This window comes from Anolis sagrei, chromosome 3 (genome assembly GCF_037176765.1).
Source record: "Anolis sagrei isolate rAnoSag1 chromosome 3, rAnoSag1.mat, whole genome shotgun sequence".
NCBI lineage: Eukaryota > Metazoa > Chordata > Lepidosauria > Squamata > Dactyloidae > Anolis > Anolis sagrei.
This window is the reverse complement of record NC_090023.1, coordinates 76124518-76144381: the sequence shown is the minus strand read 5'-3', so window position 1 is coordinate 76144381 and position 19864 is coordinate 76124518. Positions and strand designations below refer to the sequence as shown.

General features: G+C 39.3%; 1 protein-coding gene across 3 annotated transcripts in view; it reads right to left on the bottom strand.

Annotated features, from left to right (window-relative positions):
* Positions 1 to 2195: 2195 nt before the first annotated feature.
* The window catches only part of AGPAT3 (1-acylglycerol-3-phosphate O-acyltransferase 3), a 125861-nt gene continuing 108192 nt past the window's right edge, over positions 2196 to 19864 (bottom strand). For all 3 annotated transcript variants that reach the window (XM_060770251.2, XM_060770254.2, XM_060770253.2), the window contains exons 3-9: positions 18899 to 19068; positions 17844 to 18005; positions 15625 to 15778; positions 13580 to 13682; positions 9303 to 9378; positions 6775 to 6973; positions 2196 to 5630 (exon numbers count right to left, since the gene is read on the bottom strand). In XM_060770251.2, coding sequence (XP_060626234.1) covers positions 5542 to 5630; positions 6775 to 6973; positions 9303 to 9378; positions 13580 to 13682; positions 15625 to 15778; positions 17844 to 18005; positions 18899 to 19068 — 953 coding nt within the window. In that variant the 3' untranslated portion in view covers positions 2196 to 5541. The remainder of the gene's footprint in view (positions 5631 to 6774; positions 6974 to 9302; positions 9379 to 13579; positions 13683 to 15624; positions 15779 to 17843; positions 18006 to 18898; positions 19069 to 19864) is intronic.

Sequence of the window (19864 nt, the reverse complement as noted above, 5' to 3'; positions counted from 1 at the left end):
TTTGGACTTTAATTCCCAGAAGCTCCAGCCAACTTGGCCAACAGTCAGATTTATCCCAGTGGTTCTTAGCCTTTAGTGCTCCAGATGTTTATGGCTTCCTGTCTTGGAATTTACAAGCATTGGCCAGATTGGATGGGATTTCTATTGAAATTGAAAACATCTGGAGGCCAAAAGTGTGAAGACCATTAATTGATTAACATAATAGACATGAGTTGAATCATTCTTTTCTGTAGGAAAAATGGGAAAGAAACATCTTGTGGTAGACTATCTTTGAAGGCCTTTAAACAGAAGTTGGGTGGGTATCTCTCAGGACTGCCCAGCCAAGTGATTGTTGTTGCTGTTCTCCAGCTCTTGAGACAATTCTCCTTTCCTGTCTAATGCAAGAACCAGCCCAGGTTACACCTGCTTTGACGCATACTACAGTATGTGCATGTTGTGTATGTGGCTTCAAGTCACCAGATAACTTATGGTGACCCCATACATTTTCTTAGGCAAGGAATACTCAAAGGTGATGTTACCAGTTCCTTCCTCTGAAATGGAGCCTGCAGCACCTGGTATTCATTGATGGTCTCTAAGCTGACCCTGCTTAGCTTCCAAGATCAGATAGGAACTGTACATTTAGGGTATGTAAACTGTGCATACTATAATAGTGTCATATTAATCAGCTGAGCTGGGGAGGTAGTGTTAGAAAGAGGCCTTTAAAAATGAAAGTTAATTTCTATGTTACAGTCAGCAAGTTGACCTGCTCTTGTATTCAGGGATGTCCTAAACTCCCTGATTGAAATATACATATTTTCATAGGAGCACTGAAGAAGTAGAAAAAGAGGAATCTCAAGTTGAGAAAAACAATAGAATTATGCAAGAAATTTGATATGCCCTCCTCCTTTCAGCCTATTACTTTTTCAGGTGTTACAATATTTACAGTCAAGTGTGAAACCAATGTCTATAGCAGTGGTTCTCAAACTGTGGGTCCCCAGATTTTTTGGTCTTCAACTCCCAAAAATCCTAACAGCTGGTAAACTGGCTGGGATTTCTGAGAGTTGTAGGCCAAAGCACCTGGGGACCCACAGGTTGAGAACCACTGGTCTATAGGTTATGTACCAGAAATACATGGGACTTCTCCAGTAGGATTTATTTTAATTGGAAGAGCTTTTGTTAGTTTTGGTTTTCTTCCTTAATCCTACTCTGCTTAAACATGATTTATAACTACTAAAGGAGCTTGGTGTGCCAAACACATTGTTATTCAAATTAAAAACAATGCCCTAATACATACCAGTGTTAAGGTTAATTAAAACAAGGTTAATTAATTCAGGCCACCTAAATGCACCCAACTTGAAGGTGGCTTGTTCCATTGGCATAGATCCAAAGAAGTGCATACAGGCAGTCCCCGAGTTACAAACATTTGATTTACAAATGACTCATAGTTACAAATGGGGGTGAGACAACAAGAAGTGAGAGAAATCTGCCCCTCTGAAGGGAAATTCACTCCAGAAAGAGTTATCATGGGGAAAAGGGGTCTCCGTCGAAGCTTTGTTCCCAATCCTTGTTTCCATAACAAGCCATTTTTTTCCAAAATCCAATACTCATAGGGACAGAAAGTGATGTGAAATCTTCTGAACAGGGGCACAGACAGCAAAACAAACACCACAGGGATGTTAACCTTTCCCAAAAGGGTTTTCCATACAAAGCTCATATCTATTTACCTACCTACCTACCTATCTATCTCTGTCTGGAGTTACACTTAAAAAAGTACATGTTCTGACTTACATACAAATTCAACTTAAGAACAAGCCTACAGAACCTATTTTGTTCATAACTTGGGGGCTGTCTGCAATTAGTTTTAAACTATCTACTGGGGTGGGACAGATTTAGATGTGTTTTCATGATCAGCAGGATTCCCATCTCACAATGCAATGCTGTTTTGTTTAAAAGAATCTATTTGTGGTGATGTTTATGAAAAAGGGGGGAAACCTCGAAAGACATTTTAAAGCTCTTAGTACAGCTCTGAGATCCCAACCTATGTATCTCCATTTCAGATTCTAAAACCTCCATTTCAATCCTATACATCAAAACACAAACACAGCACTGAAAATGGAAAGGAAAGGGAGGAGGGAAACACTGTTGACACTGTAGCAATGATTAAGATTGAATAATGAAGAAGACCAAAAAGGAAAAAAAGGGAAAGAAAAGAAAACTCATGGTATATTTTGTTTATTATTGCTCTCAAAGGGCTTGGTTGTCAAATATACAAGCTATGTTCTAGTAAACCAGAAGAAAATAGTGTAAGTATAAAATCTATGCTCATGGTTCCAATCCAAACCATCTGATTTTCTTTATGAGACACACTTGCTGCTATTTCCAGTAGTATTCTTTCATACACACTTTGCGTTTTTTTTAAAAAAAAACTATTTAAAGAGATAAACCAAAGTTCAAGCCAAAAAATGCGCTGTCGTATACTATATTGTGCAATGTTGTTACGTTTCTGTTTTCAAAATGGATATGTCTTTCTAGAATTGCAGACAAATGTGTGTTCTTTGCTATGTTTTTCAAAACAAAATATGATCAATATGCCATGATATGAAAATAAAACAGAAGAATAACATCTGCTTTCCCCCCCCTGTAATATACATGCACTACTCCCATTACCTTCAAGCAGGAGTTATCTGTACTAAGTAGTAGAAACTAGACACCTATTTTTTTAAAAAAAGATTTATATACTCATTCTTCTTCTTTCCAACTTCTTGTCTGACCTTCACTCCACCCCTCTTAAGTATGTTAAACATTTCTGGGCTCATTTAGGTATATAACTCCTTGTTCATATGTAACTGTAACACACTGCTCTGCTTTTGTTATTAGGTGCAATTAAAATGTATTCAAAATCGTTGGAAAGCAATTATACAGCATTTGTTAAAGGAAAAAAACCCTCCCAACAAGTATCAGTTATTTACCCATTACTTAAAAAAAAACACAATCCCAACCTTTTCATACCTCTGGAGAGAAATTCTGTCCAGCTGTCTTAAGAGTATGAAAACAAATAAAAAGCAAAAAATATCTACGGAGCTTAAAAAAGTAGTCATGGCTGGGTTCTGCTCCTTCCCAAGAAGCACACATTCAACTTCTAATGAAGTTAATATATGAGTTGTCTGCCCTTAGCGACAGGTCAGATGTAATTTCTCTCAGGAAGCATAACTTGTGTATTCCATGACCGATGGAAGGATGCTCTGTTAAGGGAAAGAGACACAGCAAATGCATGGATACTCTGGGCTGTGATCAAAAGTACTGGTATATATATGTGTAGAAAAAAACAAATGCAGTTACAGCTTCTGTTGTGATGGTAATTCTGGTTGGAGACAAACAACTAGTTAAGTTTTTAAAAATGGCTTGTCTCTTTAGCAACAGACACAGGAGCAACACAAAGATTATCCTGCAGTCCATTCTCTACCATGCTTGCATATCAATTATTTTGATTACAGCCCAAATGGCAAATTGCAAATAAAGGTATTTCAGAAATTGTTAAATGACCTCCTATGGTGTGAGAAATAAAAAGTTAGTGTCAACAGTCACATTTTGCAAGTAAAATATTACATATTTACCCTTGGCATTGAGAGAGCAAGAGTGAGAGGACACACTCTGTGTTTTAATATAGTCTTGCAAGACAAGAATCAAATCTTCAGCTAAGAATGTGTGCGTTAATATTACATTGACTAGAGCAGCAGAGAGCAATTCTGCTTTAAATTCTATTTAGGTGATTTCATTCAGATGTTTGTTTTGTTTTGTTGGTACAGAGCTGATTGCAAAATTTTGGTCCCATCACTGGAAGAAGAGGCATGTCACTGTCACATACTTACAGATACCCCCTTTTAAAACATGTGTAAATTTTAATCAAACTGCAAAGCTCTATTAGGAAAACAGGACAGCCTCTGGATGAAGGCTGCCTCCTTTTGGCTAAGCATTTGCTTAGAACATCCATTCAATAGAAACATTTAAGAGTTCCAACCTCAGCCAAAATGTGCTTCAAATTGGGTTGAAGTTGGCTCGCAGGCCACTTCAAATCAATAGCTTTCCCATGGGAAGCAGCCATGATGGACCCTCAAAGATGAAACTATGAAGGCTGTGTAGTTTCTGTCCGTGTTCTTTGGAGCCAGAGATGACCAGAGCTATTTTGGGGAGATAGAACATGCAGCAAAAAAATGCTAACAAAATGATGATAATGATAATGAATTACCTAGATCACTTGATGTGTAGATATCATTTTTTGTTCACTGGCAAATAAACTGTTGGTAAAACTGTAAATCTGTTGCAACAACACAGAGCAGATGAACAACATCCCAACCCTTGGATCCTACAACTTTACTTGGAAGAATGTTCTTTTAGTGTCAGATGAAAGGACTTTCAGTTAGACATGGTTGCAACTGCAAACTTAAAGATATACAGTTCCACTCAAACACATGACTAACTCCAAATGCTTACTGCTGTTAAGGGTAGTTAAATCTATTTTTTTTCCCCAGACATTGATGGAGACCTAGGGAAAATGAAGTTTTTGGACTGCAACCCTAAGAATCTGTCGGTCAGCACAGGCAATGGCTGTATGGATTTAGGGATTCAAGAAACTGCATTTCAAAAACAGGGCCTTTTCCAAGCTCTGCTCCTGTGTGTGTTTAATGCTGTTTTTGTTTTTTAAAGAATGAAGCCAGAAGACAGCCCAGGACAACAAAAACACCATTTGGATGTTTAAAAGAAACCCAAGAACTAAACCAACAAATACTGCAAAGTTCAGCCAACTCCTGACACATCTGCCCCATATTTTGGAGCACAGAAATAGTGAGTTCATTATCTATGTAGGCCATTGTAAGCCCTGTGCCAATTTTACTGGCACAACATAAAGGGGGCAAAGTTAGGACTGCATCCATCCTAGTAAGATCTGACTGAAAATATGTGCTTATCAGTAAAGGTGCAGCTGTCATTACAATGCCATTGTACACACTAATAAATATTAGAATAAAGACAAACTAAAATGACTGCAAAGATGAACTCCTCCTTCCAAGTTGCTTCCTCTCCAAGAAACAGCTGTAAAATTAATTGGATACCGTGTGTTTGCTGCGATGCATGCTGCCTAATTTTTTTCCAAAAAGATGCTAAAAACAAGGAAATGTTAAACAATTTTTAACAAGAAGAAACATTCAGTCTCTCCTTGAATAGCAAGTGTTGTATTCTTGAAAAACAAAAAAATTATCTGAAGATGCATGTAGCGTCACCCATAAGTTCCCCCCACCCACCCACAAAAAAGGGAAAAAAGTTTCTGTGGGGTTTTTTTTTAGCCCAGATTTTCTCCAAAAACTATGAACACAGGGATCCTTAGGCAGATAAGTAGTCAATTTGTTTCCTCTTCTCTTGAATTTTCCCATTTCTTCAGTCTTGGCTCAAGTATTATTAGTTATCAGTTAATAAGAAAAAAAAGATAAGTTTTCTAAGTGTCTTTCTTTCAATGAAGTTAATTTGATACCATAGTCTTGTTATATGTTCAGAACTGCATCTGTGAAATTATTTCTTTTTCTTGAATTCTTGGTTGCCGTAGCTGGAGCCCTTCTCTATTTCCGTTACTCCTATCAGTCTGCGAACTCCAAAGGAAGCTTTAAAACAAGAGAGAAAGGAGATTATGAGTTCTACCAGAAGTTACTTCACAATTTAGTGGAGAAAGAGAAAACCTAAGGGAACACTTCTCTAGGATCCCGGGGTCCTTCATCACACCTCAATAGTCAACTTGGGGAAGCCCATCATAGAATCAAATTGGAGGACCAACAAATGTGTAGAAAAGTTTTTTCTCTAGGTATCTCTGACAAAAGTTGACCCTAGAATCATACTAGAAATCTAGATTGCTAGAGAGAACTCATTAATCAAATTGATTAATAATCAAACCCACAAAAAAAGTGAAAGGCCAACTGTAGTTATATATGCAGTTATTTTGCATAATCTCTTCTGCTTCAACTCACCATTACTAGGAAGAGTAATACAGGGCACTGAGATCCCAGATGGGGACACAGGCAGAAGAGGCAAAGGTGGCTTGAAAAGGCTGGTGGGAAGCTGATGGTGGCTGGTGAAAAAGCCAGGAGGCGGGACACGGCTTCCCACTAGCCTTTTCATGGCTGCCAACTATGAAGGCAACAAGGTTAGTGGTGTTGATGGTTGACTTATTTTGGTTATTAAAGTCACAGTCCACACATAAAATTGGATTTAATATTTTTGAGTTTAATTGGTTTGACGATTCCACAGTGGATGTTGAGTTGTGGTCTGTCTGGAGAGAAAAACATACTGCAGATTGCCCTGCTCCAGGTATTTTATGGACTTAACTCTTTCTGAAAATATTGGCTCTCTGAATCTGTCTAGCTGATCTTTTCATCTCTCTCTTCCCCTTTCTGTTTTCGGAAATTAAACGAAAGCAGCCCTCTGAAAACTACAAATCTTTTCGTTAGCAATGATTAGGGCCCAAGTCTAGTAAACTGCTTTGAGCTCCTGGGAAAATCTGGGGGGAAATGACCGAATAAACTGTGAAGCAAGTTCAAGGGGTAGCAAGATCAGCTACCTTTGTATTACAGTGTAAATAACCGGGAGACACAGAGACAGATAGGTAAGCACTGATATGATACCATCCATCATTCTTCCTCTTAAGTTGGTTAACTGTGTAAATGACAGTGGTACCTAGCTGTACCACAAAATTCTGAGCAGATATTAAATTAAATTCTAGAATGCCCCAAATTTCTTATTCCTTTTTATTACCTGCTCCAACAAAGCCCAGGAATGCAAGAATTAGAAGAGGTGATCCACTTGCAAAAATGCCAAAGCCAAATTTGAAAAGAGGAGACAGGAGAACTGTAGCCCAGAAGAGAAAGTTGAGGAGAGTCCATGGTCTTCTGGGAGGTTTGAATTGCTGTCCAGGAAAAATACCCTCTTGATTATACTTCTCTTGCAAAGCATCCTTAAAGAAAAAAGAAAAGTTTCCTAATTTGGTAATGCACAATAATTCAAGCAATGAAAATCCACTAGAATTTAATACTGTCACAGAAATAAGACTCTGTGATCCAGTTCTATGGGCTATTGTGGAGAAATTTGTATTTTTGTGTCATCATAATTGTTTCATACACAAAAACATATTTAAAATATCTACCCCAGGATTCCTATAAATAATGCCTTCAATCTGTACACTACTACTTCCACAGATCTTGGATACTTTTTTTTCCATATCACTAGGAAAGGGAACCACAGAAAGCTATAAAAATAATGTAAGTAAATTGCCATGTATAGACCAACCAAAGAAATACAGAGAGGGAGCTGAATGAAAAGACAGCATTCCCAAAAGCTAAAATATGTGCCAATTTCATATATTACATTAGTCACACAAATGCGGCCATTATTTCATAATTAAAATTGCTATTAATATCCTAAAATATGACAATGTTTAGACAGAACACTAGAAAAAGATCTTAGGAATATATGGCAATGATTAAACTCAGAATATTTTCACATATTCTGCAATGCTGGGCCATGGCACCATCCTATGATATCTTGGAGAGGTACTAGAGGTCTTTGGCAGTGAATTCTAAGTACTCTTCACTAAACTGCCAATCTCATGACTCCATAGGTTGAAACCATGGCAGATAAAGCGAATCACAGCATTACAGCTCCCTCCCCAGTGATATTAAAGAAGCTCCCTGCCTCCTGGCCTTCAGAAGGAAAGTGAAAACCTGGCTCTGGGGTCACGCCTTTGAAGATTAATCTATAGTGCAATAATAGCCTCAAAATATGTGCAATTGGTCTTTGGAACGGCCCCAGATTATGGTTGAGGATGGTGTGATTTTAATAGTGAATGCAATGTTTTATATGTTTTAATGTGCATTTAATTTGATTTTAATTTTAATTTTTAACTTAAGTGCAATCTAACTGTTTGTTGTCCAAAGGCATTAAATACAGTAGAGTCTTGTTTATCCAACCTTTGCTCATCCAACATTCTGCATTATCCAATGCAATCTGCCTCCCGCCTGGATCCACAGTTGTTTCAATACATTGCAATGCTTTGGTGCTAAATTCATAAATACAGTAATTACTACATAATGATACTGTGTACTGAGCAGCTTTCTCTGTCGATTTCTTGTAAAACATGTAAAACATGGTGCTTAATTTGTAAAATGATAATATAATTCGATGTTCAATGGGCTTTTTCCTTAATCCCTCTTTATTATACAACACTTTCACTCATCCAATGTTCTGCCGACCTGTTTATGTTGGATAATTGAGACTCTACTGTAGTTAGTTGTTATATGTAAAGCCACCTTGAGTCCCCTTCGGAGTAGAGAAAAGTGGAATACAAATAGAATAAAATAAATAAATAAATAAATACAATTGTGTAGAGGTGGACTGGGTTGTTGGAGCAGCTGGTTAGGAGTCAGCAGCATTAAAATCACTACTGACCGAGAGGTCATGAGTTTGAAGCCAGCCCGGGTCAGAGTGAGCTTCCAGCCATTTATCTAGCTTGCTCTCGACCTTTGCAGCCCGAAAGACAGTTACATCTGTCAAGTAGGAAATTTAGGTACCGCTTATGGCTAATTTAACTAATTTACAACACCTTAAAAACCTCTCCAGCAGCTGCAAAAGAATGAGGAAGTTCTCTATCGGTGTCACAAGTGGATGGTGAAGCAACAGCTCCCCCAGTGGCCGGAATTCAAAAAGCATACCCCCATGAAGCTGGCAAGTTAAATAGCCTCTGTGTCTCTGTCTATATATGTTGTGTGTCTATGGCATTGAATGTCTGCCATGTCTGTGTGCATTATGATCCGTCCTGAGTTCCCTGCGGGGTGAGAAGGGCGGAATATAAATACTGTAAATAAATAAATAGTGTGAAAGGGCCCCTGTACAGAAAGCCTATATCACACTTGCTGATCAAGTGCTGGAGATGTAACATAGGAGGTTTATGATCAGTAACTCCCATAGTTATTTTAAAAGTTAGTAGTATCTCTTGGCCTAAATCCAGCTGTAGCAAGGATTGGACTGGATAGCCCTTGTGGTTTCTACCAACTCTACGATTCTATTACTTTATTTTAGCTTCAACTAGAGGAGACCCACTGACCAGTTTGCAGGTCTCTCTAGATCCTCTACTGTGATTCTATGGTATGCTTCCACCCCAAGTATAGTCAAAATATATGGTTTGCCATGATCCACTGCTTCAGATATCTACGGGGGTCTTGAAATGTATCCTTCAAGGTTATAGGGGCTGTATGGTATTTTGTAAGATCCAGAGATAAACTACTCACCTTTTCTTGATAAAGTGTATGAAGCCACTTTGCCGCTTCCTTTTCATCTAAGGGAATATCTTCTAGGGGAAACCTCCTAGTTTATTTAAAAGAAGTTCAGGAAAGAGGGGAAATAAACAATATGTAAAATTACAGCTGGATGTCATGCATATTGTTTGAAATGGTACTATTTTAACTGCTATTTAAGCAGCCGTCAAAAACTAATATTATTAGTTGATCATTCTCTTGTAATGTTGAGTCCTTGTATGTTTTAGTGGTATTATAACCATTTCAATTTGTAAGGTGTCTTGAGTCTCAGTCTCAGTGAAAAGGTTAGAATAAGTAAAAATGCTGCTGCTGATAAAAATAATATTTAAAGTCCCCTTAAAACAAATACACAGGAAAATGTAAAACATCTGATTTTAATCAGTTCTTCATTTTCTGTCCTCCTCCAATGCCTACTTATATTTTTCTATACCAAAGTGTGAAGTGTGAAGAATGGGTGCTTTGACACAACTTTGAAATTACCGTTGCATTTCCCATCCTAATCCATTTGATCTGTACAGAACAAATTTGACTTTCAGTGACATTTGTCAACCCTTGACTATGTTAGGCAATAATAAGGGGTATCTATTAAAATCTCCAAAATGTCACTCTCATGTGGCGGAGTAATTGCTATCAAGCACAAAACATTGAAGGTCAGGAAAGAAGCTGCAATTCTTCCCAGAACTTTTCATTTTGGAATTTATCAGTGAGGCTGCACTGGTTTGACTCCAGGCAACCTGCCAAGCTTTTATCTCTTCACTTACTGACAAGCAACCCACCTTCCATTCCTTTTACCAGTTTCTAACCAGTAAATGTGTAGTATAGTGGCCAGGGGACTGAGATATAAATCGGGAGACCCCTGGCTTGAATTTCCCAACCTCTGAATTTCCTAGGCCGACTTCAGAAAGCTACTCTCTGTCTTATGTCCCTTCCACATTTTCTGCTTTGAACTGGAATATATGGCAGCGTGGATTCAGATAACCCAGTTCAAAGCAGATGTTGTGGGATTTTCTGCCTTGATATTCTGGGTTATATGGCTGTGTGGAAGGGCCCTTAGCTTCAAACCCAGACAACACTTTCAATATGAGGGGAAATAAAGACTTCCAGCAGATCTGTGTAACTCTATAGACATTTTTAACCTACACACTCTTTAGCCACCATAGCCAATGGTAAGGAACTCTGGGAATTTCAGTCTAAAAATATATGGAGGACCATTGCTGCCCAGTCTCACTTGTAAGAATTAAATCCAGAATAAAACAGGGGAGTACTCTGAAAGAATAATAGTACTATGACAATAGTATAAACTATTACTTTTAGTGCTATAGGTCTGTCACCTAAACATACTGTTAAATCAGGGAAGGGCCATCTATGCAGGACTATGAAAGCAGAAACAATTTTGGTTGGAGTCAGAGTCATTAGAAATACACCAAACCAGACTCCAGCTATCTTATTTTTATGTTGCAAACTGCCTTGAATAATAATAATAAAATATTTACCCTGTGAGTAACAGCTTTTGAACACAGTGTTATCTATTTCTGAACAAGATTGTGCTGTTAACTGCACAAGGTTGTGCTGTTACTCATAGTTATCTAGAGTCTAGGGTTTTACCACTTGGAGCATGGCTATCTTGTTTTGAACGTGTGTGATTTTAATTGTTGTTTGAACAATTTATGTTGTATTGCTGGATTTAATTGTAATTGTTATTTTTTGGAATCTGTTTGTTTGTTGGGCATCAAATTGTTGCCGGTCGTGAGGAAGGGTACAAGTATGGGAAATAAATAAATAAAATAATAAAAATCTGGTATTTCCCCAGATCATTTAAAAAAGGTATACCAGCAAACATTTTGCTTGCAAAACATCCACACTGAAACCAAGGAACTATGAAAGTGCCAACAATGTACAAACATGTGTAAGGCAGATTGACATGGCCAAACTCCTCAACAGTGATTTTGATGAACAGCACTAGTCCTTCTCTGTGTGTGTATGCATGCATTTAAGTCACTTGTCTTATGGAGACTATATTAATTACATAGATTTCTTTTAGGCAAGACATACTCAGTAATAGTTTTGCCAGTTCCTTCCTTTAAAAAAAGCCTAAGCACTTTGTATTTGCCAGAGGTTTCCAACCTAAGTACTATCCAGAGCTAACCTGCTTAGCGTCCAAAATCAAATGGGATATACCAGCTACAGAGTATTTAGGTTAATTGATCCTTAGTTTAATGTAAGTTATCATGGAAAACCCTGCACATGCATCCTTGCAATAAATGTGCCACTAGAGGACGCTCTCAATCAGAAAATGTAGAGGAATTAAAATATTCCTCTATTATTATTTGAAATTGCAGGGGAAAAATAACCTCTGTTTTATACAAAAAGGAAGACAAAGACTATCACAAAATTTCTACAAATTTTGTGATTAAAAAAAAAGGAACCATAGTATAAATGGTTCCTTTTTTTATCCAAACAAAGGTTTGCTGTTATTGTGAATCTTCAAATTGTTTCCGACTTGTGGTGACTCTATTATGGAGTTTTTTAAAGCAAGATCTATCCAGAGGTTTACTTTTGCCTTTTCCTTCCTCTGACGCAGGAAGTATGGGTTTCCTTGGCAGAGTAGAGATTCAAACCCTGGTCTCCAGAGTTGTAATGTAATGTTCAAACCATTACACCACGCTGGCTCAGTACACAAAAGCTATAGACCCCAAATAAATCAGATTTTGCATCAGGAGACCTAGGTCCACGAGGAGATTAATTAATGGAGAAGTTCATGAAGTAGTAGACCGGGGCTGTTACAACATTAGAGGTTCTGATGTTGGTCACTCCCAGTTATGATACCACCTAAGTTTGATTTTGGTAGGAATGCTCTGGATCAACTACAGGAGGAATGAGGGGAAAGAGGCACTACATATAGTGTTGTCACTCCATTGTTTGAAAAACATTGCTATTACTGCTGTATAGGAATAGGGGAAAATATATCTAGTGTTCTTATGCTATAACTAGTAGCCAGTTCCTATGTAGTCTTCTCCCCATCCAATTTCAAAGTGCTACCTTTTCTCATTTACCTTCCACAAATCCCTTCTCTGTTATTGTAACCATCTTTAATCATCAAACCAAGCACCTACCTTTATCTCCAAAACTTCTACCACCTAAATCAGAGGTGAGGGAACTGAGCCTTCACATTTCATGGAAATGCAATTCCCAATGTGCTTTGCCATTGGCAAGATTGGCTGGAGCACTGGGATCCAAATATGTCTATAGAGCCACAGGTTCTCAAGACCTAATTTAAACGAATCCCCTCCCCACTCAAATGCTCCATCTTGGCAGTTCAAATACATCAATATCTAACCAACCAAAGGTTACTGCCTATAGTTGTCATAGTTCATTGCGAACATGGAAATACTGGGAATTCTGCAATTATTTCTGCTGTCCTTCACTCTTATTATGCTCTCTCCAATTCCTGGGACCATTTGTCTTGACTAGGGGTTTTATAACAATGATCACAGCATCATCAATATGTGGATCTGTTTGTGTTGTGGGCCCCAGAAAGTCCCCTGAGCTTTGTATCTGCTACCTCTGATCCAGATCTTCTGCATTTCCTATGACCATGTGGCAAGATAATTGGGGACATCACTACAATTATACCTACAAGGCACCAAGAATATGAGAAAATCATCATCACCATAATTCTGTGTGGGAAGAACTTACTAGGTCTACAGTTGACTCAGCCAAGCTATTCCTACAAGCCTTTTCAAATAAATGACAGGACAATAGTGAGGGAGTTGATTCATCAGTCCACATTGCTCACCAACCAGTCTGAGAAAGCAGGGGGTTTCAAGTCAGGCTGACCTCACTGTCTAAAACACATTGATGATTACCTTTTAACAAGATAGGACCGTATTTTCTAGAGGCAGCAATATAAATGTATGGAGCTTTAGACAGTGTACACTCCAACCATATCTTTCAAACAAAAGATGGAACCCACTGAAACAGCAGCCAGAGGCAATTGCTATTTCTAAAGGAATTGTGTAAGGTTCATGTGCACCTTTACCCTTGTGCTCTTCCTAGTGGTGAAACGATGCTTGTCCTAAACGAGCTGCAAGACTCAAGGATTTTAAATTCACAGAGGCAGCTTCAGCAATAAATGGAGATCCGAGGACAGCCCTCAAATATACACACATTGCGATTATGAAATTGATTTAGATGCATAGATTACATCCCTTGTATTACCATATCTTGAAGTGGGGAATATACATGCTCACCTGACACACATGTCTGCTTCATATTTCTTTCCGTAAAGGATTCCTAATAAAGATGGGTTTTTATTTCCTCTGAAGTTTAGCGTCACATCGTACACAGCTGAAACTGTTGTAAGCAAAATTATATCTTCATTATTGTTCTGCCCAGACAGCTAGGATTCAGTTTATTTAATCTTTACATTTTTTTCATGTCTGGAGTGACTTGAGAAACTACAAGTCTCTTCTGGTGTGAGAGAATTGGCAGTCTGCAAGGACGTTGCCCAGGGGACACCCGGATGTTTGATGTTTTACCATCCTTGTGGGGGGCTTCTATCATGCCCCCACATGGGGAGCTGGAGCTGACAGAGGGAGCTGAACCCGCTCTCCCTGGATTTGAACCACTGACCTCTGGTCAGCAGTCCTGCTGGCACAAGGGTTTAACTCATTGCAGCACTGGGGGCTCCTACCTTTACATTAAAACACATGCAAACATAAATGTATGGAGAGTTTACAAAAAGATGCTGGCCAGATAACATATACCTCAAACAATAGCTGTGTCAAAATTCCTTCAGCAGTATTAGTTGCAGTCACACTTATGGCTAGAAGCGTGACTGGTATACAACTAAAATAACAGTAGTTCTTTTCTCAAATTGGAAAAAATTAAAGAGGAAAGCTACTCAATGCTGTTATTCAAAGTGAATAGTACAAAAGAAACAATGAGAATGAAGGAAGTAGCTCTTACTGCCATTTACACTTATGCCCAAAGGGGCAGAATTGCTACCAAAAGCCACTCAGTTCTGGAGCTTTCTGTGAAGCACAAAGATCATGGCGAAGTTGTTCTTGAATCCTCATCATTGGACACTTAAGAAAGTGACTACTGAAACCCTGTGAGAGAATATTATTCAGGGGTTGTGTGGCTGAACAATGGTCTACAATGAGTCAATTTCATCGATAGTGACAGAGTTGGTGTGACTGTTTGGATCCTGCTAACTGGAAAAATATAATCAAGCAACAGTGCTATTTAGCCAGCCACCTGTCCTATTTCACAGGGTAGTCTTTGTGGCGTAATACAAGTGTAGCACCTCACACGCATGCTGGGAGTGCTAATTAGGGTACGTTTGCTTATCACTTTAGAAATACAAAGTGCTAAGTAGTATTATTAGATACACAGAATTAAAAGGAAAACTAATCGGTGTGTTAACATGTTTTACAAAACCCACCAAGTAGTGTAAAATCTCAACATTTGTGTCAATACAGATTTTGCACTTAATAACCGTAAGTCTAGTGATCAAAGCTATGTCAAAGAATCAATAATATTATGGAAATGTAGAATCACAGCTTCAAGGCCATGAAACTTACAGACCCGAAATTTGGCACAGATATTAAGATCATCCCAAATGCAGGTACATTGAGATTTGTTTTTAAAATAGCTTAATTTTAGAATTAAAGTATCACAGTATCCTAATGCACCATTCTCAGGTACAAGCGACTGATTTCTCAAATCTTTCCTAATTAACAGGGAGGAATCTCTGAAATATTCATTTCTCTAGGTGGCTCCTATACTACCTCCTCTTGCAGGTTCTCCAAATTTAAGAAAAAGGAGAGGTTATGTTGTCAACTAGGTAGGAAGAGGATAGTGGGTGGGTAGGTGGGTCTTCTAGTGGTGCAGCAGGTTTAACCACTGAACTGCTGAACTTGCTGAACAAAAGGCTGGCAGTTCAAATTTGGGGAGGGGGATGAGCTCCCGCTATTAGCCACAGCTTCTGCCAACCTAGCAGTTCGAAAACATGCAAATGTGCATACATCAATAGGTACCACTTCTGCGGGAAGGTAACAGCACTCCATACAATCATGCTGGCCACATGACTTTGGAGGTGTCTACAGACAACGCTGGCTCTTCAGCCTAGAAATGGAGATGAGCACCAACACCCAGAATCAGACATGACTAGACTTAATGTTGGGGAAACTTTTACCTTTTTTAGGTGGGAATAAGGAGATCTGAAGTCTTCTGAAGCTGGGTACTCCTATTAGCTATTAATAAACACTGCAATCAATGCCAAAATATATACCTGTTCCCCTGAGACACTGGACAGCAGTAGTAAAACCTTTGGTTCTGGGCAACAGGTGATATTTGAGTTTAGGCAATCCCTTAGACTCTGCTACTTCCATGCTGATACGGTGTTTGGTCTCTGTAAAACGAGTTCCTTCACAATACAAGAGAAACTATAGAACAAAACAAGAGTGGAGAAATATAGAATTACCACCCACATGTTTTAAAAAATCACAATACACTTATGTTGCTTATACAGACTGTTATACATCAGGAGGGAGGACTCCAGAACACTAACAGCTTAAAGACTGGTGAAGAAATTTTCTGTGAGTAATCTATTCTTGGAAAGGTCTCCCAGACAATGACAGAAAAGAATCCTCAAGGACCTGTGCCTCTTTCCCAGAAATTCCCTTAGTTCATCACACCTCGAGTTCCCCACTACGCCAGTTCTTGAGGCTGCATACCAGGAAGATCAGGTGCAAAATAACAATTTCTTTAATTGGAAGCTTTTCTCTCAAGGCCACACACTTCTCTGCAGTAGTATTTTTTCATTCATGATGCTCTTGGCAACATTATCATCCCAGACTATTTGCTTACTAGCCTTAACACATCTAGCCCGCCCAGGTCACTACTACCTAAGGCAATGTTCTGTTCTGGGCAAAGCAGCTGAGTGGATCAGAAAACAGACCATTTGCACATGCAGTTTTTATCTGCATGTGCAAATGCAGATAAATGGTTTTGATGTGTCTGTGCTTCAACGGATTGTTGCCACTGCCACGCTCTCTCAACATTTGCCCTCTAAGGTACTGGCTTCACTTTGCTTTATAGGAGGTCTGGCCCAGGGCTTCAGTTATTTATTTCCACGGGATTCTCTCCAGAGTCATGATCCTTTACTTGCCATCCCATCTCAGAACTTTAACTGTAGTCTTAGCATTGTTACTTGCTGACTGATCCCTGAATTAACTGCTTCCTGGGTCGTAATGATACTCTTGACAGCGGCTCCAGAATGTCCAAAAGCCAAGACACAACTGTGAAAGAGTTTCAGTGCTTTGTTATATCTCTCCTGACAAGGTTTTCTGACTGTCAGGACACTCATTTTTGACCAGGAAATGTATAATTCAGAATAGTTTTCCATCTCTAAACTATCCATGGCGTGGCTTGGAGAAGAGATTACTCACTATGCAGTAATGTGCCATATCTATCCATGTGTGTGCACATTTGTGTATGCCTATAATATATCTTGGGAGCCCCCAGTGGTGCAGCAAGTGAAACCACTGAGCTGCGGATCTTGCTGACCGAAAGGTCGCTGGTTCGAATCCAGGGAGTGGTGTGAGCTCCCGCTGTCAGCTCCAGCTTCTGCCAACCTAGCTGTTCGAAAACATGCAAATGTGAATAGATCAATAGGTACCGCTCCAGCGAGAAGGCAACGACGCTCCATGCAGTCATGCCAGCCACATGACCTTGAAGGCATCTACAGACAACGCCGGCTCTTCAGCTTAGAAATGGAGATGAGCACCAACCCCCAGAGTCAGACACGACTGGACTTAACGTCAGGGGAGAACCTTTACTACTATAAAACACCTCTATTTGGCTGCCACTCCACTTCCGAACACAATTCAAAGTGCTGGTCTTGGCCTATAAAGCCCTATACGGTTCCGGCCCAGCTCACCTATCCGAACGTATCTCCCTCTACGTTCCACCTCGTAGTTTAAGATCTACTGGGGAGGCCCTGCTCTCGGTCCCACTGGCCTTGCAAGTGCATCTGGTGGGGATGAGGGACAGGGCCTTCTCAGTGGTAACCCCCCGCTTGTGGAATTCCCTCCCCAGTGAGATTAGATTGGCGTCCTCCCTCCTTTCCTTTAGGAAAAAACTAAAATCGTGGTTTTGGAACCAGGCTTTCGGCGAGTGAGCACAGCAGCACCAGGGACTTTGAACTGGACCATACGACTGTTATGATAATTGTAAACGGCTATGTGATGTGATGTGACTATTTAATTAATGTTATTATTTTTAAATTTTATATATTCATGGTTTTATATTGTTGTTTATTGATATTGTGGAACTGAATTGTTGCCTATGTTAGCTGCCCTGATCCCCCCCCCGGGGGGGGGGGGGGGGTTGAGAAGGGCGGGGTAGAAATGCTGTAAATAAATATATAAATAAACAAAATTGTGTGCCTGCCATAAATTATTACACTTTTCAACATCTTGTTCAAAGTACAGAGATGTGTTCACTTACCCACATATACTCTGGATAATCAGACAATCTTTTTAGCCCTTCAATAACCATGTCTCTATCTTCTTCCCATTTCCTTTTGCAGAATACGATTTCCAGAAAATACCATGTCCAGCCAATTAGGGGCACATACAACAGTTCTTTCTTAGCAAGGACTTTTGAACTCTGAAAGAAACACACACAATTAATTTCCATTTGTTTAAACACAATGGAACATTTGCAAACTGTGTCATTTCCTAAAGTGCATTTTCTGGATATTGATAGGAATTTACTTCTGACAGATACACCCCACTTTTTCTTTAAGGGGCTCAAGGCGAAATGCGTGGTTCTTCACCTATAAAACCCTATACTGGAGGTAAGTCTGAGAATAAGTAATCTGTGCCCAATCAGCTCCAAACTTCAGTAGGATTAAAGCAAAGTCTGGGGAAATTACATTTTGATTACACTTCCCCAAATCTCCAACCATTCCAGCATTTATATTCCACAAATAACTATTTGAAATTCTAATTTTAACCTGGGTCTGACACTCTAGTGCAGATGTGGTCAACTGTATATGAGCTAGGGGGACATATCCTTCCCAGGGCCTCCATGAACTGCATCTCCCTCACGTAGGAAACTCAGATGTCGCCTTATTCCTATCACCATTCCGTGAGGGGCTACATTGGCTAATCTAAGTATCTGGAGGCAATATGAGTTGTTGGGTTCCTTGTAGTGGTGGGGATATTTTCATATGTTTTCCCAAATTTGCAGGGCTTTCTTCACAGTTTAGAGAGCAGGACATTGCTCAAAATCATGCTTATTTTTTCAAAAAGAAAGAAAACAACAACTTGGATGTAGGTTGAGGACCTTTGGGCAACTGATGGGGGAACTTCAGAGGCCAGAACTGTGGGTTTATGGGGCCCTATAGGCCTCTATCAGCCCATTCCTGCTGTAACCATGATTTTCCAATGGTTCTCTAATGTTTAAGCTTCAAAAAATGATTTTTTTTCTGTGTTAGCAACAAACTTGTCTCAGGAAACCATCATGAAGTATGTTCAAGCCACTCTACAACCACTCACCCCTAACACACCAAAGCGCTCTGTCATGGTCCAGCCACACAAGAAATCAATTTCAAAGTTGTGGTTCAAGATGATGATGACATGCTCTTTTCCAAACTTATCGATTGTGTCCTGGTCTGAGAAGAGAGTACATTCTGTACCAGACCACCATTCCAGCAACATCACTAACTCTAGGGCATAGAAGGAGAGAAACAATATAGATTAGATGTAATCCCTGATGCTGCCATACACTCCATGCTGTTTCTTTCCTGACTTCCCATTCAACTCACTGAATCACAAGGACTAGTAAATATGAGATTGTATTATACAACCAGAGCAGAAGCAAGCAATTTACAGAATGTAAGCCTGAGTAAATAACTGAGCATATATCCTCCCCATCAAAATTATTGAAACACCAGGTTTATCTTTAAAGTGAGAAGTCTATCTTACTTCAGGGCTGCAAAGAAAGTTTAGATCAAATGGGCCAACATTTCCAATAGTTTCCAATATGACAGGCATCTAAATTAATACAAAAAGATTTCATTATTTAAAGAACTCCTGTAATATAACTACCATGCTATCCAATCTCCTTCGTTTCTGCTGAGATGGTGACTGAACTCTGTTAGGCACTTATCTATGTTGGAGCACTTGGAAAGTGGCATAGCTACTGTTTATGCCTTCAAGTTTTCTCTGATTTATGGTGACTCTAAAACAGGGATGTCAAACTCATTTTTTTTACTTATGAGGTTTTATTTTTACTTTTAGTAAACTTTATGATGGCCTTCAGTGGTAAGATTGTATCAATATAACTGTTGTCCTCCCATTGAAAGACTTGCAGGCCGGGAGAGCTTTTGCACAATTAAAAATTGTGTGCCAGCTGCGCCCGTACCTTGGGAAGTCGGATCTGGCCATGATGGTCCACGCTCTTGTTACATCCCGATTAGATTACTGCAATGCACTCTACGTGGGGTTGCCTTTGAAGACTGT